The sequence below is a fragment of the Puma concolor genome, chromosome A1, assembly GCF_028749965.1.
Source record: "Puma concolor isolate L17-30 chromosome A1, mPumCon1.1.hap2, whole genome shotgun sequence".
NCBI lineage: Eukaryota > Metazoa > Chordata > Mammalia > Carnivora > Felidae > Puma > Puma concolor.
The window spans coordinates 240,791,658-240,817,454 of record NC_141667.1 but is presented as its reverse complement, the minus strand read 5'-3'; the positions used below and the strand labels follow the sequence as shown (position 1 = coordinate 240,817,454).

The window sequence follows — 25,797 nt, the reverse complement described above, 5'->3', positions numbered from 1 at the left end:
TTTTTTAGATTGTTTCCTTTGCTATGCAGAAGCTTTTTTTTTTTAATGTTTGTTTATTTATTTTTGAGAGAGAGAGCAGGGGAGAGGCAGAGAGAGAAAGAGTGTCCCAAGCAGACTCTGCACTGAGAGTGAAGAGCCCAATGTGGGGCTTGAACTCACGAACTGCGAGATCATGCCCTGAGCTGAAGTCAGAGGCTCAACCAGCTGAGCCACCCAGGCACCCTGCTGAAGCTTTTTATTTTGATGAAGTCCCAACAGTTTATTTTTGCTTTAATTTCCCTTGCCTCAGGAGACCTATCTAGGAAAAAAGTTGCTATGGCTGATGCCAGAGAAAATAACTGCCTATGCTTTCTTCAAGGACTTTTAGGGTTTCAGGTCTCAACATTTAGGTCCTTAATCCATTTTGAGTTTATTTTTGTGTATGGTGAAAGAGGATGTTCCAGTTTCATTCTTTTGCATGTGGTTGTCCAGTTTTCCCAACACCGTTTGTTGAACAGACAGTCTTTTTCCCATTGGCTATTCTTTCCTGCTCTGTTGAAGATGAATTGATCATATAGTTGTGAGCTCGTTTCTGGGTTTTCTATTCTGTTCCACTGGTCTATGTGTATATTTTTGTGCCCGTACCATACTGTTTTGATTACAGCAGCATTATAATATAACTTCATGTCTAGAATTGTGGTGCATCCAGCTTTCCTTTTCTTTTTCAGGATTACCTTGACTGTTTGGAGTCCCTGGTACTTGCATACAAATTTTAGGGTTGTTTGGTTTAGTTCTATGAAAAATGCTGTTGGTATTTTGATAGGGTTTGCATTACATGTGTAGATTACTTTGGGTCATATAGACATTTCAACAATATTTATGCTTCCAAGCCATGAGCATGGAATGTCTTTCCATTTCTTTGTGTCGTCTTCAGTTTCTTTCCTCAGTGTTTTATAGTTTTCAGAGTACAGGTCTCTCACCACTTTGGTTAGGTTTATTCCTAGGCATCTTATTATTTTTGGTGTAATTGTAAATGGGATTAGTTCCTTAATTTGTCTTTCTGATGTTTCATTATGGGTAGTTAGAAACAACACATTTTTGTATGTTGATTTTGTGGCCTGTGACTTTACTGATTTGTTTATCAGTTCTAGCAGTTTTTTTGGTGGTCTTTTGGGTTTTGTACATAGAGTATCATGCCATCTGCAGATAGTAAAAGTTTTACTTCGTCTTTGCTGATTTGGACACCTTTTATTTCTTTCTCTCTTCTGTTTGCTGTGGCTAGGATTTCCAGTACTATGTTAAATAAAAGTGGTGAGAGTGGACATCCCTGTCTTATTCCTACTGTAGAGGAAAAGCTCTCAGTTTTCCCGCATTTAGGATGATGTTAGGCTGTGGGTTTTTCATATGTGGCCTTTATTACATTGAGGTTTGTTGCCTCTAAACCTACTTTGTTGAGGGCTTTTGTCATGAATGGATGTTGTACTCTGTCAAATTCTTTTTCTGCATCTATTGAAATGATCATATGGTTTTTATACTTTCTCTTATTAATGTGATTATCATGCTGACTGACTTGCAAATTTTGGACCACTCTTGCAACTCGGGAATAAATCCCACTTGATTGTTGTGGATGGTTATTTTAAATGTATCATTGGATTGCTTCTCGGCCTTTTGGCTAAGATCAAGTGTAGTTTAAATGTATTATTGGATTCAGTTTGCTACTATTTTGTTGAGTACTTTTGCATTTATGTTCGTCAGAGATATTGGCCCGTAGTTCTCTCTTTTAGTGTTGCCTTTATCTGCTTTTAGAATCAGGATAATGCTGACCTCATAGAATGAATTTGGAAGTTTATCCTTCTGGTTCTATTTTTTGGAATAGTTTGTGTTTTAAATATGTGGTAGATTTTGCGTGTGAAGCCACTTAGTCCTGGAGTTCTGTTTGTTGGGAGTTTTTTCTTGGCTGGTTATTGGTCTATTCAAATTTTCTATTTCTGACTGTTTTCAGTTTTGGTAACTTACATGTTCCTAGGAATTTCTCTTAGATTGTCCAATTTATTGACATATATCTTTTCATAATATTCTCTTATAATTGTATTTCTGTGGTGTTGGTTGTTATTTCTCCTCTCTCATTTGTGATTTTATTGATTTGAGTCCTTTCTCTTTTTTTCTTTATAAGCCTGCTATGGTTTCATTGATCTGATCTATTGTTTTTTTAGTTTCTGTATCATTTATTTCCGTTCTAATCTTTATTATTCCTTCCTTCTGCTGGTTTATTCTTTATTGTACTTTTCCTAGTTCCTTTAGGTGTAAGGTTAGGTTGTTTATTTGAGATTTTTCTTGCTTCTGCTTTTGAGAAAGAAAGTTCTTTTTGAAAAGAACTGCTTTTGCTACACCCCAAAGGTTTTGGACCCTTGTGTTTTCATTTCATTTGTTTCCACGTACTTTTTTATTTCTTCTTTTATGGCCTGGTTGACCCATTCATTGTTTATATAACCTCCATGTATTTATGGTCTTTCCAGATTTTTTTCTTGTGGTTGACTTCGAGTTTTGTAGCATTGTGGTCAGAGAAGGTGCATGGAAGACTTCACTCTTCTTGAATTGGTTGAGACCTATTTTGTAGCCTAATACATGATCTGTTTTGGAGAATGTTCTGTGTATACTTGAAAAGAATGTGTACTCTGCTGTTTAGGATGGAATGTTCTGAATATATCTGTTAAATCCATCTGTTCTAGTCAGTCATTCAAAGCCATTGTTTTCTTGTTGATTTTCTGTTTATATAACCTCCCCATTTATGTGAAGTCCTTTAATATTATTGTATTATTATTGATGAGTTCCTTTATGTTTGTTATTATTTTATGTATTTGGGTGCCTCCATTTGGGTGCATAAATATTTACAATTGTTGTATCTTCTTTTAGATTGTCCCCTTTATTATTAGATAGCGTCCTTCTTTGTCTCTTGTTATAGTCTTTGTTTTAAAGTCTAGTTTATCTGATATAAGCATTGCTACTCTGGCTTTCTTTTGACATCCATTTGCATGATAGATGTTTCTTCATCACCTCACTTTCAATCTGCAGGTGGCTTTAGGTCTAAAATGAGTCTCTTGTAGGCACCATGTAGATGGGTCTTGTTTTTTTTTTATCCATTCTGACACCCTGTGTCTTTTGATTGGAGTGTTTAGTCCATTTACATGCAAAGTAATTCTTGATAGATATGTATGTACTGCCATTTTATTACTTGTTTTGTGATTGTTTCTGAGGATTTTCTCTGATCATTTATCTTCCTCTCTTTCATGGCTTACTGGTTTTCTTTAGTGATATATTGGGATTTCTTTCTCTTATTTCTTTTCATTAGGTTTGTATATAACCTTTTCTGCGTATAGCAGTCTATATTAAGTTGTTGATCATTTGGGTTTGAATCCATTCTTTACTTCTGCCCTTTACACGTTTTAAGTATATCGTTCATAGTTTTACATCCTTTTATTTTGTGAGTTCTTTGACTGATTTTTTATAGAAATGCTCATTTTTACTGCTTTTGTGTTTTCTAATTTCTTTCTGTTGCCTTTTGTTTTTCCTTTCCACTCAAAGAGGTCCCGTTAGTATTTCTTGCAGGGTTGGTTTAGTGGTCATCAGCTCGTTTAGTTTTGTTTGGGAAACTCTTTATCTCTTCTCCTATTCTGAATGATAGCCTTGCTGGATAGAGTATTCTTGGCTGCAGGTTTTTCCTGTCCAGCATTTTGACTATATCATGCCACTCCCTTCTGGCTTGGAAAGTGTCTTCTGAAAAATCTCTAGCTAGCCTAATTGGTTTTCCCTTGTAAGTTATTGTCTTCTTTGTTTGCGGCCTTTAATATTTTTTCTTTATCACTATATGTGCCATCTTGATTACAATATGTTTTGGTGTGGGTCTGCTTTTGTCAGTTTTGATGGGGGTTTTCCATGCCTCTTGGATCTGGATATCTGGTTCCTTCCCCAAATTAGGGAAACTTTCTGCTTTATTTCTTCAGGTAAATTTTCTGCCCCCTTTTTACTTTCTTCTTCCTGTGGGACTCCTTTAATACAAATGTTATGTTTAGTGGAGTCACTGAGCTCCTTAAGTCTCTTATTGTTTTGCATCATTCTTTTTTCTCTCTTTTGTTTGGCTTGATTACTTTCTACTACTTTGTCTTCTAGGTCATTAATTTATTTTCTGTGCTTCTTCCAGTCTGCTGTTCCTTCTATAAAACGTGTTTCTCACTTCATTTATTGTACCTTAAAAAAGAATTTTTTTTAATGTTTATTTTAGAGAGAGAGACAGAGTACGAGCGGGGAGAGGGGGCTGGTGGGGGGGGGGGGGTGGGTAGGGACAGAGAGAGAGGGAGACACAGAATCCGAAGCAGGCTCCAGGCTCTAAACTGTCAGCACAGAGCCTGATGCGGGGCTCAAACCTGTGAACTGCAAGATCATGACTTGAGCCAAAGTCAGATGCATAACCGACCGAGCCACCCAGGTGCCCCTCATTTATTGTACCTTTTATCTCCGGTGTGTAATTTTTTATCTCATGTTAAGGGTCTCATTCATTTCTTATACCCTTTTCTGAAGCCCAGTTGAGTATCTTTATGATCATTGCTTTAAATTCTCTGTCAAGCATATGACTTATATCTGTTTTGCTTAGATCTCTGGCCATGGCCTTGTTCTGTTCTTTTATTCGAGATGAATTCCTCTGTGTTTTCATTTTGTCTAAGTCTCTGTGCCTGTTTCTGTGTGTTAGGAACGTCAGCATGTCTCCTATTCTTGAGGGTAATGACCTTACAAAGAAGAGGTCCTGTAATGCCTTGCTGTGTAGCTTCCCTTGTTCCCCAGACCCGGACACTTCTGGAAGTGTTTCCAGTGTGTGATGTGTGCACTTCTGTTGTGTCCTGGCTGCTTTATCCTTCACACCAGCCATTTACAGAGGCTCTCTTTGCCTGTTGAGGTCAGTTTTTGTCCCTGGCCTGAATGTCGCGAGTTTTAACAAGGTGTGCTCTGCTCTGTTTCTAAAGTGAGACCTGACACTACCACGGCTGGAATCGAGATTCTGCAAAACTCCCTGGTTGGTTCTAGCCCCCCCTTGAAGCTAACTAAGGGCATGTCATTAAATTCTGGCCAATGGAATTTAGCAAGTGTGTCCTGTATGATTTCTAGGAAATGTCCTTAAAGGGGAAAAATGTGTTCTGTCCCTCATCTTCCTTATTGTTGGCTGGAACATGACTGGAACCTGAGCAGTCATCTTGAAAAGCCAGGTATTGAGGATAGTGAAGAAATTATCCAATTCTGTCTTGTTTAAACCACTACTTTTTTGGTTTTCCTATCACTTGCAACCAAACCTAATCTTCAGAATTAATATTGTTCTAGATCTTAAACATTTTCATCCCAAGAAAAAAAATGTTTTGTAACTATGTTTGGTGAGGAATGCTAACCAGACTGATGGTAGTTATCAGTATATACAAATATATATTGTCATGTTGTACTCTTGAAACATATATGATGTTATATGTCAATTATACCTCAATTAAAAAGAAAGAATAGAACTAATAAGGATAAGGGCTGGCATAATGGAAAGAATGCTGGGGTGGGGGTCGGGAGAACAGGGACTTATCCAATTTACCGACGTTTAAGTTTGGCCAAATTTCTTAACTTTTTGGTGTCACTCATACCCTTATAAAATGGCACTATTGGTCTTTGTCCCTGCTTTAAATTTGAGTGTAAACTAAGGATTAAATGGAATTATAGCTATTAAAAAAAACAAAAAGACAAAAACAAACTCCCTGGTTGGGAGACCAGGGACATCAGGGAGTGTTGACAGGGGTTTGGGCCAGTCTTCTGGGGAGAGGGGTCTGTGGTGATGCATCTTACACAGCCTGACTACGAAATGCAGTTTTACAGGAGTGTGGGGGGCAAGGCTTAGTGTAGGAACGTTAAGTAGCAAATGTCTGTGCTGTGCTGGTTCCTACAGGTGGCCCTGTGTTTATGCCAACGGGCTAGGGAAGGAAATGGCAACAGCCGGTTTATTTGTTCCCAGAAGGGTCTCTCTGTGAGCACTGTCTCTCTGGAGTACACTCTGAGATGACCGAATAACCTCCCCACTGTGTGCCCCAGGCACTCTTCAGATCACTCTTTCCATGCCTTGTGTCCACAGGTTGTTTACCCGCCTTCTCTCCAAGAACAGCGCAGTGTCCTCCCGGCTCTATCCTAGCCAAGCCTGCTAACTTTTAAGACTCCAGGCTGTAAGCCCTGCTGCTGCCAGAAGTCATGAAATTTGGCCCTTCTTGCTTTCCAAGCCAATTTCTATGGGAATTCGTTTTCCCCAAGCACTCCCCTCTGTGTTAGTCTGTCTCTTACCCTTCTCTGCCCCCACAGCTCCTTTCCCACAGCAGTGACCACTGTCCCTCCATCCCTCCAGCCTCCCTTTCTCTCCCAAACCGCATCTCCACACTTCTGCCTTCTTTGATGTGGCCTCTTCCCTACCTTTAGTTGTGGAGCTTGTTCTGCTAGTTTTCAGGTCAGTTTCTGGAGTATTTAGGATGATTTGACAGTTATCTTGTGTTTGTGGGACAAAGTGAGCCTAGGGTCCTCTTACTCTGCCACCGTCTTCCTGAATCCCTCCCCTTCGTAACCATTTTTTTTTTAAAAATTTTTTTTTTTCAACATTTATTTATTTTTGGGACAAAGAGAGACAGAGCATGAACGGGGGAGGGGCAGAGAGAGAGGGAGACACAGAATCGGAAACAGGCTCCAGGCTCTGAGCCATCAGCCCAGAGCCTGACGCGGGGCTCGAACTCACGGACTGCGAGATCGTGACCTGGCTGAAGTCGGACGCTTAACCGACTGCGCCACCCAGGCGCCCCCGTAACCATTTTTAAATCATGGTTCAGTATGTTAAATATATTCTCATTCTTGTGAGACAGATCTCCAGGAGTTTTTTATCGCCCCAAACGGAAGCTCTATACCGATTAAGCAGAACTGTGCATTATCCCTCTAGCCTGTGGCAGCTGTCTTTCTACCTTCTGCCTTTAGGAATTCGACTACTCTAGGTACCTCATACAAGTGGAATTCTGCAGTCTTTGTCTTTTTTGTGACTGGCTTAGTTCACTTAGCATAATGTCTTCAAGGTTCATCTGTGTTATAGGATGTGACAGGATTTCCTTCCTTTTTAAGGCTAATAATCCTGCGTGTGTGTATCATACTGTGTTCCATGAACACGTGGGTACTCCTACCTCTGGGCTCTTATGAATGGTGCTGCTGTCAACATAGGTAGGCAGATGTGTCTTTGCAACCCTCTTTTTGGTTCTTCGGATGTATACCCAGAAGTCGGATTGCTGCGTCCCACAGTAATCCTGTTTTGAATGTTTTGAGGAACCTCCATACTGTTTCCACAGCAGTTGCACCATTTTATAATCCTGCTAACAGTAACAGGGTTCCAGTTTCTCTGCATCCTCACAAGCGCTTACTTTCTATTGTTTTGATGGTAGCAGTTTTAATGGGCATGCAGTGATTCTTGATTTTGATTTCATTTCTCCTATGATTAGTGATGTTGAGTATCTTTTTGTAGGCTTCTTGGCCATTTGTATATCATCTTTGAGGAGATGTCTCTTCAAGTCCTTTGCCCATTTTTTAACTGGGCTATCCTGATTTTTTTTGTTGTTGAGTTGTAGGTGTTGATATATTCTGGATATTAACCCCTTATCAGATATATGATTTGCATATTATTGTCTCCCATTTTGTAGTTTGCCTTTGCGTCCTGTTGATTATGTCCTTTGACGCACGCACTTTTTTAAGTTTGATGTAGCCCCATTTTTATAGCTTCACTTCTGTTGCCTGTGCTTTGGGCATCAATTCCAACAAATCATTGCTCTGTCCAACGTTATGAAATTTTTCCACTATGCTTTCTGGGAGTTTTGTAGTTTTAGGTTTTATATTTAGACCTTTAATCCATTTTGAGTTAATTTTTTGTGTGTCGGCTCTAATTTCATCCTTTTGCAAGCAGATATCCAGCTTTCCCAGCACCATATGTTGGAGAGACTGACCTTTCCCTATTATGTGGTCTTTGCACGCTTATGGAAGATCACTTGACCGTATGGAAGGTTTTTTTCCTGCAGTTTTTATTCTGTCCCATTGGTCTGTTTGTGTTTATGCCAGTACCACACTGTTTACATATAGTAGCTTTGTAATCAAATGAATTTCAGGATGAATTTTCTATTTCTTAAAAAATGGGCATTGATATTTTGGTAGCAATTGCATTGAATCTGTAGACTGCTTTGAGTAGTATTGACATCATAACAATAATTAAGTTTTCTAGTCCTTCAGCGTGGGATGACTTTTTTATTTGTGTCTTCTTTAATTTCTTTCTGCAGTGTTTTGTAGCTTTCAGTATATCCAGTAAGTGAATTTTAAAGTATTTTAGATCAAAAAGTTTCTTTATACTCTTGAGAATATAAATATTATTAGTTATGTAAGGCATTGGAATATATTTACCTAAAATACTCATTGTTTAAAAAATATTTGCCTTTCTGATTTTTAAAGTTACATAAATATTGATCCTCCAAAACACTGGCGCTTAGTTTACAAATTACTCCTTCCTTGGATTAATGCCCTTCAGTTACTTAATTAATGTTTTACCAATGCATAAATTGCTAGAGTGATTTTTTCAATAGTATTATTAAAGTTTATGTGTCATGCAAAGCATAGGCATCTGGCCTTCTGCAGTGCATGAAATCTGTCAAGCTTTTTTTTGTAGTTGAAAATAAACAAGGTTGGCACAAAGTAAAATAGCAAAGAACAGAAAGTTCTACCCCTAATGTTCTGTGTCTAATATTCCTTTTTTTGAACTACTCTTCCCCACTTGCTCACTACTATATAGCAGTGGATCTCAGTCCTCCTCTACAGCTGTCCCAAGGGACGTTTGGCCTGGAGATATTTTTGGTCGTAACAACTTGGGTGAGTGCCACTGGCATCTACTGGGTAGCAGGCAGAGATGCTGCTAAACATCATATAATTCACAGGGTACCCCCCCCATAAAAATTATGTGGTGGAAGGTCAGTGGTACCGAAGTTGAGAAACTCTGATGTATAGCACCCTCTCTGCTTCACACGAAGTGTCCTTTTGCTTTCATCTTGCCTCGCTTTGTTACTTTCTCTCTTGCCTCTCTGTCGTGTGTATTATTTAGCAACAATAAGTTATCAGTATTAAACAACCACTTACAGTGGAAATTATCTTGTGAGTAGCTTTCCCTTCACATTTATGTCAGTGAATTTAGTGTAGTTCCCTGCAATGAGGTTTGCCAACTATACAGTTAGAGGACACAAAGGACTGTGTACTCCACAAGACTATTTTCACTTTTTTTTTTTTCTCAAGTTTATTTATTTATTTTGAGAGTGAGAAAGAAAGCGTTCAGGAGGGGCGCCTGGGTGGCGCAGTCGGTTGAGCGTCCGACTTCAGCCAGGTCACGATCTCGCGGTCCGTGAGTTCGAGCCCCGCGTCGGGCTCTGGGCTGATGGCTCAGAGCCTGGAGCCTGTTTCCGATTCTGTGTCTCCCTCTCTCTCTGCCCCTCCCCCGTTCATGCTCTGTCTCTCTCTGTCCCAAAAATAAATAAACGTTGAAAAAAAAAATTTTTTTTTTTAAAAGAAAGCGTTCAGGAGGGAAAGGGGCAGAGAGAGAGAGAGAGAAAGTGTGAATCCCAAGCAGGCTCCCCGTGGTCAGCACAGAACCCGACACAGGGCTTGATCTAATGAACCATGAGATCATGACCTGAGCTGAAATCGAGTCAGATGCTTAACTGATTGAGCCACCCAGCCATCCCTGGACAATTCTCATTTCTGATACCAACTGCAAGTTTAGGGGATTCCCCAAACCACCTTCAGGTTCAATTATTCTTTGAAAGGGCTCACAGAACTCACTGAAGGCTATTATACTCATGACTTATTACAGGGGAAGGATATAGTTAAAATCTGCAAAGGAAAGTGACATATAGGACAGAGGCTGGGGGATCGAAACGTAGAACATCTGGTCATTCTTTTCGTGTGGAATCCTGCATGACATTAACTCCTCCTGGCCAATCTGTGTGATGACAGTACTTACGGAAAGAATATTGCCAACTAGGGAAGACCACTCACAACGTTGGTATCCAGGGTTTTTACTGGGACTCTATCACATATTGTTAACATGGCTGACGTTTAGTCTCCAGCCCCTTCTGGAAATTTGGACTAATACCTCTGGAAGTTAAAACTGATATTGTGTTGTCTCAAAGCTCCCATCATAAATCACATTGTTCAGTTTTCTGGTGGCCAAAGCCCCTAGGCAAACAAAGAAATACATATCAGGCAGGACATTCCAAGGGCTTAGAGATCACTCCCAGTAGCCAAGAGCAGAGCCAGACCTCTCCTTGGATAAAATTAATTCTTGACTACACATTTCATCATCAGTGTTTTAATTTTAAGGTTACCTTCATCATGGAAAGAAAAATCATATGTTCTTTCAGTAAGCTAATGACTAGGCTATAAGCTTTTTGAAGAAGCTGACTGTCTTATACAGTGTTCTTTTCTTTGCTACTGTAGCTGCTTCATAAGTCTTTATTCCATGACTTAGTAAATAAGCAAACATTTTCTTCAGTTTAGTGATTTCAGGTATCAGACATCAAGTGATAATTTTACCATGCTGGCCTTTCAGTGATGTGTAGAAGTGACGTTAGGGATCCTTATTTTATAGATGAGAAAACTGAAGCCTAGAGAGGCCAAAAGTCTCACAGCTAGCCATAGCTGGGTTAGAGCTTAAGTCTCTTGACCTCCTATTGAATGGTATTTTCATCACAGTCTACTTATTATGTTAAACAGAGAGAAATTGTATAACTTCTATGTGAAAGGTATTAGTTTACTCGTGGGATAAAATTCTAACTAGCTCCAAAGGACTTTATAATCTTAGGGAGGGAAATAAAATGGATACATATGTTCAAAGCATAATGTAATAAGCATTGTACAAAAAAAAGTGCAAATTGCTATGGGATGTCAAAGAGATTACTTGTCACTAGTTGGGACAATCAGACAAGGATGCTTAGAATTTAAATTTACAGTTGAATATTAAAGGGTATGTACAATTAAGATTGATCTTAAGATATGGGAGGAAAGGCATTGCAGATGAGGGTGTAAAGCAAATGAAGGAAGAGACTGTTGAATCTACTGTATCGGAAGAGATCAGTCTTATGCTTAAAAAAAAAAAGAACATGGATTTAGTCATTAGTAAGTAGTTAAAAGAATAATAGTCTCTTTCCTTCAGTTTGTTCTCATGGAAAAAATTGCTGAGACCCATATCCTTTCTTTTCAGCATTTTCTAAGATATGTCAGATCAAGTTTGTTAATGATTTTGTTTAAGAGTTCTGTATTTTTACTGATTTTTTGGGTTGGGGAGGCTACTGGTTCATTAGAAAGATGTCAAAATTTACACTATGTGGATTTATTTCTTTTTTTAGGGTTTTGCTTTATTTGGAGAAAAAATATTTAGAATTATTATATTTTCAGTATAAATTGAGCCTTTTATTGTTTTTGAAATGTCCTATCTCTAGTAATACTGTTTGTCTCTTTTGCCAGATATTAATATGGCTACTCAAGCTCTCTTTTATCTAGCATTTGCATGATATGTCTTTCCCATCTCTTTGCTTTCAAGTTTTCCATCCATATATTTAAGATGTATTTCTCGTTAGCAGAATGTAACTGAGTTCTGTTTTTGAAATGCAGTCTGAGGGGCGCCTGGGTGGCGCAGTCGGTTAAGCGTCCGACTTCAGCCAGGTCACGATCTCGCGGTCCGTGAGTTCGAGCCCCGCGTCGGGCTCTGGGCTGATGGCTCAGAGCCTGGAGCCTGTTTCCGATTCTGTGTCTCCCTCTCTCTCTGCCCCTCCCCCGTTCATGCTCTGTCTCTCTCTGTCCCAAAAATAAATAAACGTTGAAAAAAAAAAAAAAATTGAAATGCAGTCTGAGAATCTTAGTCTTTTAGTGAAATATTTAGTCCATTTATATTTAATGAAATTACTGATTTGGTTTTAATTTATTGTTTTATTTGCTTTTTGTTTTTTCCTGCCTCTCTTATATATCATCTCTCTCATTTCTTGCCTTCTTTTGTTTGTTTTTTATTATTCCATTTCCCCCCAATGTTATCTTGGGAATTTACATTCTTTAACCATTCTTTTAGTGTTTTCCTAAAGATTACACTACTTGTCTTCAAATTATTAAAGTCTAGTATAACTTTGTATTTTACTACTTCCTAGACAATGCCAGAATTTTACATTTTTTAGCAATTTTTCAGTTCTGTAATTTCTATTTATTCCTTTTTTGTAGTTTCCAATTCTCTGCTGAAATTGTGTCTTATCTTTTAATTCATTGATCATATTAAGAAGCATAGTTATGTTAAAGTCTGTATCTGACATTTCCATTATATATATCCTTTTCTGAGTTTTTGTTCTTTTGTTCTCTTGGCTTTTAGTTAGGTAGTCTTGCCTCCTGTAAGTCTGGTTGTTTTTTGTTGTTGTTTTTAAGATTTTATTTTTAAGTAGTCTCTATATCTAACACAGGGCTTAAACTTACAACCCTGAGAGCTGCACACTCTACTGACTCAGCCAGCCAGGCTCCCCTGTCTGGTTGTTTTTGATTCAGTGCCAGGCAGTGTAAATGAAAAAATTCAGAGATAATTCAAGGCCGTATGTCTGAGCTGTCCAATATGATAACTACTAGCTACATGTGGCTATTTACATTTAAATGATTTAAAATAAAATGTAAAAATTCAGATCCTTATTATACCAAACACATTTCAAATGCTCAACAGCCACATGTGGCTAATAGCTATCTTATCAGACAGGGCAGATATAGAACATTTTCATCACTATAGGAAAGTTCTGTTGGATAGCACAGCTCTAGATGATCTTATCTTTCATTAGAGAATTTACTTTTGCATATAGCCCTAGAGGCACTAGGAGTCCTGGCTCACCCTAATTCAGTTAAGTTTGGGGTGATTCTAAATTGGACGTCGGTGTTTATGAGAGGTAGTATACTTCTCATTTACTTTTCAATTGTAGAGTGTAGCCTTTAGAGGTCACAGTCTGAAGCCTGGAGGATTACCAGGGCTCCAGTGTTTTATCTCTTCAGACCTGTAAGTCTGTGGAAAGCTGTGTTCAGCTTCTCAGCCATGCCTCTGAATTGAGCAGATGCCTGTTGGAGAAAAGCAGGCTTAAATGCAGGAGTACCTCTCAAGCCTTCCCTTTTCCTTATCTTGGGACCTTGTAATTTTTCACTTCCTTCTGGTTTTCTAACGTATTCAAATTGATTTTTCCTAAAAATATTTTTGTCCCCTGCTTTTTTAGTTGTTCTTATTGGGAAGGTTGTTTAAAACACAGTCCATCATAGCCAGAAGTAGAGCTCTTCTACTAACGATGTTTTAACCAAATACTTCAAACAAATATGCTTAACAACTAACATGCGTAGAACATTTCCACCTACATGGCCCTATTTGATTCCAACTATAATCTTGTGATCAAGATATCCTTATTTCAGAGATAAGAAAATTTAGGTTCATAAAGATACGAATAAAAACAGCTGGTAGTAGGAGAGCTGAGAATCAAACCCAGATTCTCTGATGCCAAATCGTATGTATTTTGTTAGGCCTAGTGGCTGGCAGTAATAAGTATGCATAATGAATGATAGATACAACCATGAATACTAATCTTTCGTGTTGGTGCCTCAGGTCATTCTAAAGCCCCCTTTTTCCTTTAAAATGAATTCTAGAATAAGTCTCCCTCTTAATACTTTACAATACCTAGGCCCCTTAATATTTAGGATAATTAAAGGGAAGTTATCCTAAATATTATATACTACTTCTTTACTGATGAGTCTATATTTCCCATTGCTTTTTTAGTTTTCAATTGTGTAGCTTAATCTGAATTCCATTAATTATGTCTTTTTTCCTCCCCAAGATAACTGCTAAAATACCAAGCACAGCAGTTACTAGACCTGTAGCTACTGGATATGGGGTAGGTTTTCTTAAGCTAAAAATATTAAGGTGCTTTTTCTCATCCATAAGTTGACTTTAGGCACTTCTAAATAATTTTGGCCATCTTTTCAGTCCATGACCCAGGTATGTTTTCCATTTAGGATAGTTACAAACATTGTGAAAGTCTAATTTGATTAATAGCTTTTACTATTCTAGTCATTCTGATTGTAAATTTATCAGAAAATATTTTCTTATCATTTCTTATTTGTAAACCTTATGTTTATTGACTGACTTCCTTTCATTTTCTGTGTAATATTACCAAGTCTCGTGTATTCCATTCATATTTTATGTGGAGTTAAGTGTTATGTAAATGTAATGATGTTTATAATTTTTTAAGCCTACCAATTAATACATGAAAAACATAAAGTTTGAAAAAAACTTCAGAAGCACATATTTGGGTCTTTTATTTGAGATCTTCAGAGGAAAGATGGTATATAAAAATCCATAAAGGAAAATTTTTAGGTCTTGCCCAAATTTGGATGTTAGCATACATGCAATAAAAGGGGAATGGGAGAAAAATGGAAGAATGAGGTGGAATAGCATTTCCTAGTCCTTATTATAATATTTCTTAGGGGTCAGAAAAATGGTTTTAGTACCTAGCTAGAGGTCCAGGAAACTTGACTTTATACTGTTCCTTTAGATGAATAAGGAAAGCAGTCACACACATAATGTAAGTGTGTGTCAAATGAAACATGCTCTTATTAATCAGCCTAAGCATGTATTACTCATAAATTTGATTTTTTTTGGTGGTGTTTTAGAACAGGAGACTGCAAACCTTTTCCGTGAAGAGCCAGGCAATTTAGGCTTTGCGGGTCAGATAGGCCCTATTGCAATTACCAGCCTCTGTGTTTGTAGTGCGGAAGCCGCCGTAGACAGTGTGCAGACCAGTGGGGTGTAGCTGTATTTCAGGCTGAGGGTTGTGCTTCACGGAAGCTTGTTTTAGACTTTTATTGTTTAATCTTGTATCTTCAGGTTATAAATGGAAAAAATTAAGTTTACTTGCCAATAGAATGAGGAAAAAAAGTTATGAAGGAAACTTTTATAACTTGGTTTTTATAAAATTAAATGTAGATATTTTTTGGAACCATTTTAATTTAGTTTTCTGTTTGCTAGTCCAAGACATCCCTGGCATCATCGATGGGAAGACCAATGACAGGGGCTATTCAGGTATCTCTGTCATGTGCTTGCTCATTTTGGGCCTCTCTTGTGACTTAGAATATTATTACCAACTTTTTTTATTACATTATTTTAAAATGTTAAAGAAAGTGTTTCTTACATAATGACCCGGATTCTTTAAATTATGGGCTGAAGGTTGGCCTATTCAAAATCTTTGGAGGTAAAATCTCTTTGGCTTTACTCAGGTCTCAAATGAAATCCCACTGGGGAGTGGACATAGGACTGATAATTGGCTTGTGTGGTAACTCTGGGTCCCATTTTTCCTATGCTATCACTTACAACAATTCCTGAAATTTCTCTCATAGGCATATAGGAGGCCAACAAAAGTAGAGGAGTAGCCAGCTGATAACCTGTATAACTTACATGAGATCCTACATAAAAATCCATGAGTATTTCTTTTCAAACTAGGAGTAAGCCCAGTTAAAGCAAGGAATTGAAATGTTGTAGAGGAAAGGCAAAATAGAGACAGGACTGACATGGATAGGCAGAGGTGAGGAATAAGCAGGTAGTAATGAAAAAATCTGTTAAAAATTAAGACTAATGTATGTGCTTGTGCAGAACTACAAATAAGAGGTAAATCTTATTTAAGAATACTTTTTAAATGACTTTTTCTTTCAAGGATGGAGTTACTAGACCAATGACAGCAGTGAGAGCAGCTGGTTTTACCAAAGCAGCTGTAAGAGGTTTGTTATATTATCTCTTCTAATCATTTTTTTCAGGTATTTTCACTTTGTTATTTTCTATGTGTAAATGTTATTACTGTTTTAAAGGAAACCTGACATACCGTTGATTGTAAGGTGTGTCATTCTTTAGGTACCATTAAGAAAGGAAAGGGGTAATGAAAATGTTCTGCATCTTAATTGGAAGAGTGGTTTTACTGGCCTGGGATTTGTCAAAATGTACTGAATTGTACATTAAAATATGTGCATTTTTTTAAAAACTAAAAAGTGTATACTTTTAGTATACTTTTAGTTTTTAGTTTTAAAAACTAAAAAAGTGTATACAAGTTAGAGCTCAGTTAAAAAATTGTAGGTGAAAACAGTGCTTAAAGATGTAAGTTAAGTCATAATTTAAAAATGAAATTATTATGAAAAAATTAATGTATAGTATACCAACAAAGAAAATTAAGAACCCAATAGCAAGTCATTACTCACAGGATTGATAATTTAGAGCTCACAAGAGGATAGATTACTGTAGGGGAGAAGTGAACACTGACAAGAGTTTGCTCACTTTTGTTTTCACATTTTATTCACATAGTTTTATGTATATAAAAAATCTCGCCAATTTCTTGATACATAAAATACTTACATAGGCATAATAAAATGTCCTGGCCATTTAATAAATAGGTAACTTAAAGCATTTAATAAATAGGTAGATTAAATAACTTGTGCAAGTTTTTATGTTTTCTTCAATTACGCTGTGTCACAAGTTCACTATGAACTCTTGAATTGTGTCTCAGGCTCTGCATTTGACCCCCTTGGTCAGTCAAGGGGCCCTGCTCCTCCTTTGGAAGCCAAAAATGAAGATAGGTATGTAAATCGTTATGCTGTTGTTTTATTGTTGTTGTTGCATATTTTTAATTTTTATTTTCCAAATACATAATTCTCAGTTATTTTAAAAATTCTTGTCAGAAGCACCCCTATGTTTATGGCAGCATTGTTTTTAACAACCAAGATATGGAAGCAGCCCATAATCGTAGCTCTTAAACTCCGTATTTGGGCTGTTGAATAAATTACACAATTTCTCTTTTTCACTAACAAGGAGCCTCTACAGAAAATATGTTCACTTTATATCCTAGTTAATAACAACATGTTTGCTAATAAAAGTATGTTAGTTTATTCAAATAGCAGGTCATTTAGGATCCTTTCAGCTGCCAACAACAGAATACGTATCAGAAAAATACACACACAATAAGAAGGTTTAGTGTGTAATAGGAAGTCTGGAGGAAGGGCATTTCTAGGTATGGTTAATTTCACTGCTCAGTAACATCACGCCTGGTTCAGCTTCTGTGTGATTCCCTTGGCCGTTTTCAAGAGCTTGCCCGTCCTATCATGCCTCAAGAGCCCCGAGAGTTCAAAATCTACATGTAGTTCATAATGCCTAGAGTCAGAAAGTTCCCAGTCTTGGATCCCTTTTAAAAAGCAAAGAAAATCTTCCCGGGAGTCCCCAACCCCAAGTAAACCTGTCTTCATTTCTCACTGGTCAGAAATGCATCACGTGCACATGACTGAACCAAACATTTGGTAAGAGAATGAGCCTCTTGTTGACTAGCTGAGATCCTGTATGCAAGGAGGTAGACTGGTGGTAGGTTCTGGTGTGAGTAGGTATCTAGCAGCGTGCATGTAGAGTTCATTTTACTGGCATTTAATAGGACAGAGTAGTTACTTTTAGTGTCTTCATATAGTTCTCTTACAGGTTTTTCACTTTAAATTTTTATTTTCATATTTTAGGCTTATAATCTATAAGCAACATTTATTAGACATTTATTAAGAGTGTTTCGGAATAGATAACAGAGTTCTGTACTTCGTTGTAACCTTTATAAAACCACATCTCTTATGCTCATTGCTCCGAATTTTGTAGATTTTTAGTAAACTAATAAAATTTGTATCCTACCTGACTAAATTTATTTTTATTTTTAATTTTTTTAATGTTCGTTTATTCTTGAGAGAGACAGAGTGTGAGGGGAGAGGCAGAGTGAGAGAGAGACACACAGAATCTGAAGCAGGCACAGGCTCTGAGCTGTCAGCACAGAGCCTGACGTGTTGTTCAAACTCACAGATTGTGAGATCATGACCTGAGTCAGACACTTAAGCAAGTGAGCCACCCAGGCGCCCTTACCTGACTGAATTTATAGTCAGATTCCACCAAAGAATATGATTCTATAGACAAAGCTATATTATTAAACTGATTCCTGTATTTTTTTTAAAGTCCATTTGTAGAGAATTAAGTGAACTACCGTGTATTTGGAAATATTCATAGTAAAATTTTATTTAGGTACTAATGTGCTTTCAGAGTATTGTGATATTTTGCTGGATGACCGTGGTAGCAAAATGACATTAGTGTTATTTTTGAAATTATTTGGGAGTACTGTGTTTGCTACAGTGGAGTCAGGATTTTTAAACTTCTTCCCATTGTTGGAAATATTCTCTAGAATTCCTATCTGGTAGTAGTCAATAATCATCATGATCATCTCTTTTATGGGGGCTTCAGTTTTCCTCACCTTAAGATAAAGTTTTCATTTGTCATAGGATCTGAAGAAAGGATCCACTTTCTTTTAGGGATGATACTGTAATCTCATGGGCCTTTGAATGACCTTATTTGGGTTTAAATCCTAGCTCTATAAACTAGCGGTGTGATTTTGGACATAATACTTAACTTTCTAAACCTCAGTTTCCTTCTCAGTAAAATGAGAATAATGATAGTATTTATATCAAATGTTATTGTGAGGATTAAATGACATAATTAGGGAAAAGCATCTGGTTTAGTGTTAAATTACTAATTACTGTGCTCAGTGTGTATTTTTATTAACTAAAATATGTTATTTTTGCTGTTATCATTATATAAATTACTAAAAACTGTTCATTTGCTTTTTAACGCTATTTATACATTTATCTTATCTGTGACCTATTCTTATAAAAGCGCAAAATGGACATTGTTATAAGTACGTTAAATTTTAGTATATATTATTAGTGCTTGAATGAATCAAAGTACACCTGCTTTTTCTTTAATAGTCCAGAAGAAAAGATTAGACAATTAGAGAAGAAAGTAAATGAATTGGTAGAAGAAAGCTGTATTGCCAACAGTTGTGGAGACTTAAAATTGGTAAGTTCATAAACTCCTAGGACTCGAGATGATGAAGTGTGCGTATGTATGTGTGTGTACTTTTATATATGCACAAATACAAGCACATGTACAGGTTTCCCCCACTATCCGAAAGTAGAGCGAAACCTTTCATAAGTCGAAATGGCATCAAGGAAGCGATTGCCATTAATTTACACTGAAAATGGTTTGAACTTTCCCAGGCCCCAAAACTAACCTCTCTTAGGCTTTTCTGATACCTTAGGACACATCTTGCCAACCGATGCACAGACTAAATCAAGGTCAAACACAGATGCTCACAGACAGGTCAGAGCTCTGGTGGCTTGATGCTGAGATGCCCAGGGTAGCTTCCTGAAGGGAGCGTGGGGGGGCTACTCTCGCTGCTGGGGGTCTGTATTGCCTCTGAAGGGTTTGGTGCGAAACGGACGTTGCTTCACTTCTTTTTTTCGTAAAAGCCAAAAGCCTCTTCAGGTTTCTTTTAGTTAGCGAAAACAGGTACTAATGTAGGTCTTTTGTTAAAGCAGAATGGCGTCGTGCAACCTTTTGAAAAGCGGGGGATACCCGAACAGATAAACATGTTTGTCTTGCTGTTGACTGGCTTAGAGTTTTTACTGAAGCAGTTATTTTGAAAACGTAGGCAACTGCTTCATACATAAGCTCTGATGTCAGAAATAGTTGATTGATTTTGTAATTTGTGATATTGGTCATTTCAATAGGAAACCAAATTCTAATGGATCAATTGATTGAAATTGGCTGCCTGATGGACTGTTGGATTAGACTCAGCCTGCCGAAAGGCGTAGCTACCACGGTCCACATGCAGTACTGAGGGCTGTTTTCTTATTTAAAGCCTCACTACCCTAAAATATTTTTTCCTATGTAAACTGCTGCAAAATCATAGTTTGCTTTGCAGAATTCTAACTCTGTTTTTTTGTGTTTTTTAAAAATTAAATACTTTCTCTTAATTTGCTTTGTTCTCATTACTTTGATTGTCATACTATATAAATGTAATTTCTGTGACTTAGTTATTAGATTAATGAATACCATTAGAAAGAATTATTCATATAAAAGCTGTTTTTATTGCTCATAGAACCGGTACTTTTTTATCTAGCTCTAAAATAAAATCCCACGGTGAGTTAATCTGTCTGTGGTTGTCTCTAGGGGAAATTAACAAAAGGTTCTTAGCATTCTGAGCAGGATATAAAAGCCAGACTAAGCATCTGTTGTAATATTGAGTAGCATTTATTCTGTTGCATGAGATGGAATTAAAATACCCAAAGTTTCAGGATTGGGAGGGAAAAGGAAGGAAATAGGTTGTCAAATCTAAATGGTGGTAGAAGGGATGGTGATAAAGAAACTTGACTTGGGGCTAATAAACTCTCCATTTTATCTGTCACATACTTCTTTTGAGGGCAGAAGGGAAGATACATGACATTTTTATTATGGTGAGCTCCACTTTAAACAAATACTCTGGGTTCTTTTGTTTTCAAAAGAGTACAGCAGGGCCTCCTGGGAATCCCAGTTTCGTGCAGATACCTCCCAAATGCATAAAATACTCATAATGAATGCTTAAAGGAATTGACAAAGTATAAACTTGATTTCAGGCCTTAGAAAAGGCAAAAGATGCAGGAAGAAAGGAGAGAATCTTGGTGAGACAACGAGAACAAGTTACAGCTCCAGAAAATATCAATTTGGATTTAACTTACTCAGTAAGTATGAGAAATACCTATTGAGTGAAATTATTTTGGCTCGGATTTGTAGATTCCAAAAGTCTTTTTCCTTTTGTCTTTAGGTTTTTTTTTCCCCTGTGTTTTAAATCTTATTGGACCTCAGGTGCCCAGAGTTAGATTAATAATAATCTTTATAAAGTTCATGAGGCACTCTTACTCTTGCCTTAGGTTTGTGCAGAGATCTTTTTTTTTATTTATTTAGTTAATTAGTTGTTTTTAGTAACTTAGTACCCACAGGCTTACCACCCAATGACTCTATTTCTGGAAGATTGCTAATATTTATGCTCTGTATTTTGTGTGGTTATTTTAATGAGATTTTAATGTGGACTTTTGGTCTATGATTCTTAAGAACTTCCAACTAGGCAAATAATACAATGTTCTGTGAGGGTAGTGAAAAAGAACAAAAACTAATTTCTTACAAGATTAAAAAAAAATTTTTTTTAATGTTTATTTTTTGAGAGAGAGCGAGAGAGAGAGAGAATGTGAATGGGGAGGGGCAGAGAGAGAGAGAGAGAGAGAGAGGGAGACACAGAATCTGAAGCAAGCTCCAGACTCTGGGCTGTCAGCACAGAGCCCGACGCGGGGCTCGAACCCACGAACCGTGAGATCATGACCTGAGCCGAAGTCAGATGCTTAACTGACTGAGCCACCCAGGTGCCCCAAGATTTTTTTAATTCTTAAAAGACTTCCTTGATGTTTATACCACTGTTTTAAAAGGGTGTATTTTTAGTGGGAAAAATGTTCATTTGCCAAACATATGAAAAAAAAGGACATTTGAAACTGAGTAAGAATTTTTAGATGTTCGTTCTTGATAGCTAATATTTTTAAATTTCATGAAATCTTTAGATGGGGGAGTAATTTCTAGTGATTTTTTTTACCTGTGGGAAAATAATTTTGTATAACTTAGTGACTTAAATTATAATTTGGCATACAGAGAAATACTTTTTACAGTTTTGCATATAAAGAAGTGCACAAACAAAGGTTTAAGATATTTCCACATAATGTTTAATTTTTATTTACGAAGAAAATTTGGCTCAATACCTTGCTTATTCCCTTTATTACCAGCAACATTAACAATACATGTTTATTCTTTGTAGGTCTTCCTGAGATTAATGGATGGCAAATACTACCTAAATTAGAAAGAATACTTAGAAAATTAAGGTGCAGTTTGGAGGACAGCTATGCTTATCTTAATGTTCTCGTTCATTTGGAATGCAAGATATTTCTCTGTATGCTTTACTTCCTCACTAGTGGAGTATCTTGATATAGGCATCTAGTTTTGTTAGGTATAGGATGTTAATCTCTTAAAAGATTATAGGCAAAAGGGCCTAAAATGGTCATTATGTGTCTTTTTGCCTTGTTTTTTTCCTTAGGTTCTTTTCAACTTGGCCAGTCAATATTCAGCGAATGAAATGTATGCTGAAGCACTAAATACATACCAAGTTATAGTGAAAAATAAGATGTTTAGCAATGCAGGTGGGTGTGTATAGTCAGTTTGCCCAATAAATATAGTTCTTTTTCTTTTGAGTTTGTCGAAGTAATTTCTGCACCCAGCATGGGGCTCAAACTCACAACCTCAAGATCAAAAGTCATGTGCTGCACTGACTGAGCCAGTCAGGCACCCCAAATACAGTTTTTTTGTAGTGTTAATTTACATTTCCCCACTTTATGTTTCCTTATATAATCTATGCTCTAAACAAATTTGTGTTTATAAAGAAGTGTCCTACTTAAAGATACTACTTATATGAAAATCTACATAATCTACATAAATACAAATGAAGGAATACAGTTGGTATGAGATAGATTGCCTAATAGTAAACAAAAAATATATTCTGTCATCACAGGTGGAATGAGCCAGGGCAATCCCATCAAACATGCTTTCACTTATAAATTTATCAGAGACTATAGTTTAGTAGCATATATGTGTGATTTTTTGGTAGTTGTATTAAAGTTATCAGAATATCAGAATATCATTTTCTTTAATATATTAAAATGTGTGTGGCATTAGTGAGTTTAATTTTAAAATCCCATTTTTTACAAAATAACACAATTCCAGTTTTACAATGTAAATCACTTGTTCTCCAGCCATATTTTCAGGGCTCCATCTGTCTTAAGTTCCATTTCCTCACAGAAGATTGGTGTGTAGGTATACGAAAATAGTGTAACTATTTTAAAGTGAGAATTTTAGGTAGTGTCTGAAGCTTCATAACTTGAGAAAAACTTCAAAGAACATGAATTAAGGTCATCTTAAATAGAGAAAAAATTAAGAAAATAGAATATTATATATTCATTATTTTTTTAATTAGGAAGACTGAAAGTGAATATGGGAAATATTTATTTAAAGCAAAGAAATTATTCCAAAGCCATTAAATTCTACCGAATGGCACTAGATCAAATTCCAAGCGTCCATAAAGAAATGAGGTAAGTTTCCGTAGTGATGACTTGGTGAAATTTAAGTGTTATTTTCAGAAAGAAGATAACTCTAATGACCTGTTGTCAGTGGGTTGAATATTTTGAGGTGTTTGTACATGTGAGGTGTTAGATTTATGTTGTATCTGTAGTATTTTGGTCTATTCCCCTTCTGACTACTTGCACACATTTGTGTAATGACAAGTTAAAGGTTAAAGATATAATATGTAATCAACTGAAATAAAACTGAGCTAATTGGCCTATACAGTGGGTAACCCAGCAGGCCATTAGCAGCAAATAAGTCACTGCCAACACAGAATCAAAACACTGCTTTAGAATATAACAGACTTTAGAATGTTTTAATTTCTAAAAGGCTAGAAATTAAGACCACCGTATATTTTGCTGTAGATTGCAAATGAAACAATGAAAGGAAGAGATTGCATTTGAATCTTAGAAGAGGGGATAGGAGGAGGAAGCTGAGATATATTCTATTCCTACCATATTTCAAGAGCAGAAACAGTAAATTACCTTATGGTCTGGTAATAACCTTGAGAACATAGCAAGTTTTCAGGATATTTACCGGTCATAATTGTCCCTAGGCGCTTAGTACAGTTCCTCTGTGAAAGTTAATTTATTTGTAAATGCCACCTTTAATGATTATTTGTTTCTGAACAGTGCATCATTATCATTGGGAAATATCTAGCTTCTAGGACACAATGCCCTTAGGCACTTTTAACACAGGTGAGCCCAAGACTTTGAGCATTGTAGGATAGCTTATGTCAAGTGCTTAATTATCAATAATCAAGAGGTGCTGTAGTAACTAAGTTAAGGAACTGATGGTAAGAACAAGAGCGCTCAAGAAAGGTGTACTTGTGACAGGTTATTTAAGTGAGGAAGAGAAAAAGGGTAATATTCCAGACAAAGGGAAAATCGAGAAGAGTCAAGGAAATAACAGTATTCATGATCTGATCAGAATAAATGAATTTAGTTGAAACAGAGATATTATGTTGAGGAGTAGTTAGAAATAAGATGGGATTACATTCATAATCCCATCTACATCCCTTTGAAGAGGATGTAGAGAAATTGGAAACCTCATACATTGGGGTATATAAAATAGTACAGCCAGTTTGGAAAATAAGTATGGAATTTCTTAAAAAGTTGAACACAAATTTACCAGTGGACCAGTAATTCAACTTCCAGGTATATATCCAAGAGAAATGAAAACATGCTGTTACAAAGGATTGTATGTGAATGTTCATAGCATTATTCCTAATAGCCCAAAAGTGGAAACAGTCAAATGTCTGCCAAGTAGGCAATGGGTGTATAAAATGTGGTGTATTCATATTATGGAATACTATTTGCAAATATAAAAGGAATGGAGAACTGATAGATGCTAAGAATGGAGGAACCTTCAAAAGATTGTGGTAATTAAAAGAAGCCAGGTATAAAATACTGTATATTATATGACCCCCATTTATATGCAATGTTTAGAAAAGGCAATTCCAGAGAGAGAGAAAGTAGGTTAATGATTGCCTAGGGCAGGAAGTGAGAATGGGGAGTGGCTGCTAATGAGCACAGATTCTCTTTTTAGGATAATGGAGATGAGTTAATATATTCACAGCTGTGTAGATATAGCAGCAATCACTGAATTGTATAGTTAAAACAAGTGAACTTAGGTAAGTTAAACTTCAGTAAAGCTTTAACAAAACAGAGCAAAAGCGGGAAAGAAAAGGATACTATCTGTGGAGTGTCTTGACTACTGTACTAAACACATTGGACTTTTAAACTCATCCATGTTTCTTTTTCTTTAGGATTAAAATCATGCAGAACATTGGTGTTACATTTATTAAAACTGGTCAATATTCAGATGCCATTAATTCATTTGAGCACATAATGAGTCTGGCACCAAATCTGAAGGCAGGCTTCAACCTGATTCTTAGTTACTTTGCTGTTGGAGATCGAGACAAAATGAAGAAGGCGTTCCAAAAATTGATTGCGGTTCCATTAGAAATTGATGAAGATGATAAATATATCTCACCAAGTGTGAGTATGAAGATAACTGCTGTGTAGCTAGCTGTTAGTTGTCCGTGCTTTTCTGTTTCCAGAAATGAGAGTTAGATGGATGACTTTTTAGGTTTCTCCTAGCCCTATATTAATGTGTTTTAATTAATCAAATTTAATTAATGTGCTTTTACCAGTTTCATTTGTTACTTAAATGGTTGAGAATGGGACTCTGTTGAAATAGGGCTAGAGATTATGGTTAAAACTGACTTTACAATTTTATTTTTTTTTTTATTAAAAAAAATTTTTTTTTTCAACGTTTATTTATTTTTGGGACAGAGAGAGACAGAGCATGAACGGGGGAGGGGCAGAGAGAGAGGGAGACACAGAATCGGAAACAGGCTCCAGGCTCTGAGCCATCAGCCCAGAGCCCGACGCGGGGCTCAAACTCACGGACCGCGAGATCGTGACCTGGCTGAAGTCGGACGCCCAACCGACTGCGCCACCCAGGCGCCCCTACTTACTTTACAATTTTATTGAAAAAAGGGAAAATCTTACAAAAATATGATTACGTGTCATTCCTTAAGTATAATATCTTGACCAAGGAACCCCTAAATCCTTGGTTTTTTTACTATTTTTTTTCAG

At 36.7% G+C, this 25,797-nt stretch overlaps 1 protein-coding gene and 1 pseudogene across 15 annotated transcripts in view; both read left to right on the top strand.

Moving 5' to 3' along the window:
* Positions 1-25,797, top strand: part of IFT88 (intraflagellar transport 88) — a 159,700-nt gene that overhangs the window by 38,695 nt on the left and 95,208 nt on the right. For 9 of the 15 annotated variants that reach the window (XM_086715283.1, XM_086715322.1, XM_086715288.1 and 6 more), the window contains 9 exons: positions 13,944-14,000; positions 15,134-15,187; positions 15,816-15,879; positions 16,656-16,725; positions 18,928-19,018; positions 20,617-20,721; positions 22,116-22,218; positions 23,049-23,163; positions 24,963-25,194. In XM_086715283.1, the coding sequence (XP_086571409.1) occupies positions 13,944-14,000; positions 15,134-15,187; positions 15,816-15,879; positions 16,656-16,725; positions 18,928-19,018; positions 20,617-20,721; positions 22,116-22,218; positions 23,049-23,163; positions 24,963-25,194 (891 nt within the window). The remainder of the gene's footprint in view (positions 1-13,943; positions 14,001-15,133; positions 15,188-15,815; positions 15,880-16,655; positions 16,726-18,927; positions 19,019-20,616; positions 20,722-22,115; positions 22,219-23,048; positions 23,164-24,962; positions 25,195-25,797) is intronic. The other 6 variants (XM_086715297.1, XM_086715295.1, XM_086715284.1 and 3 more) reach the window with 2 other exon arrangements.
* LOC112861929 (U2 spliceosomal RNA) lies at positions 1,632-1,745 on the top strand (annotated as a pseudogene).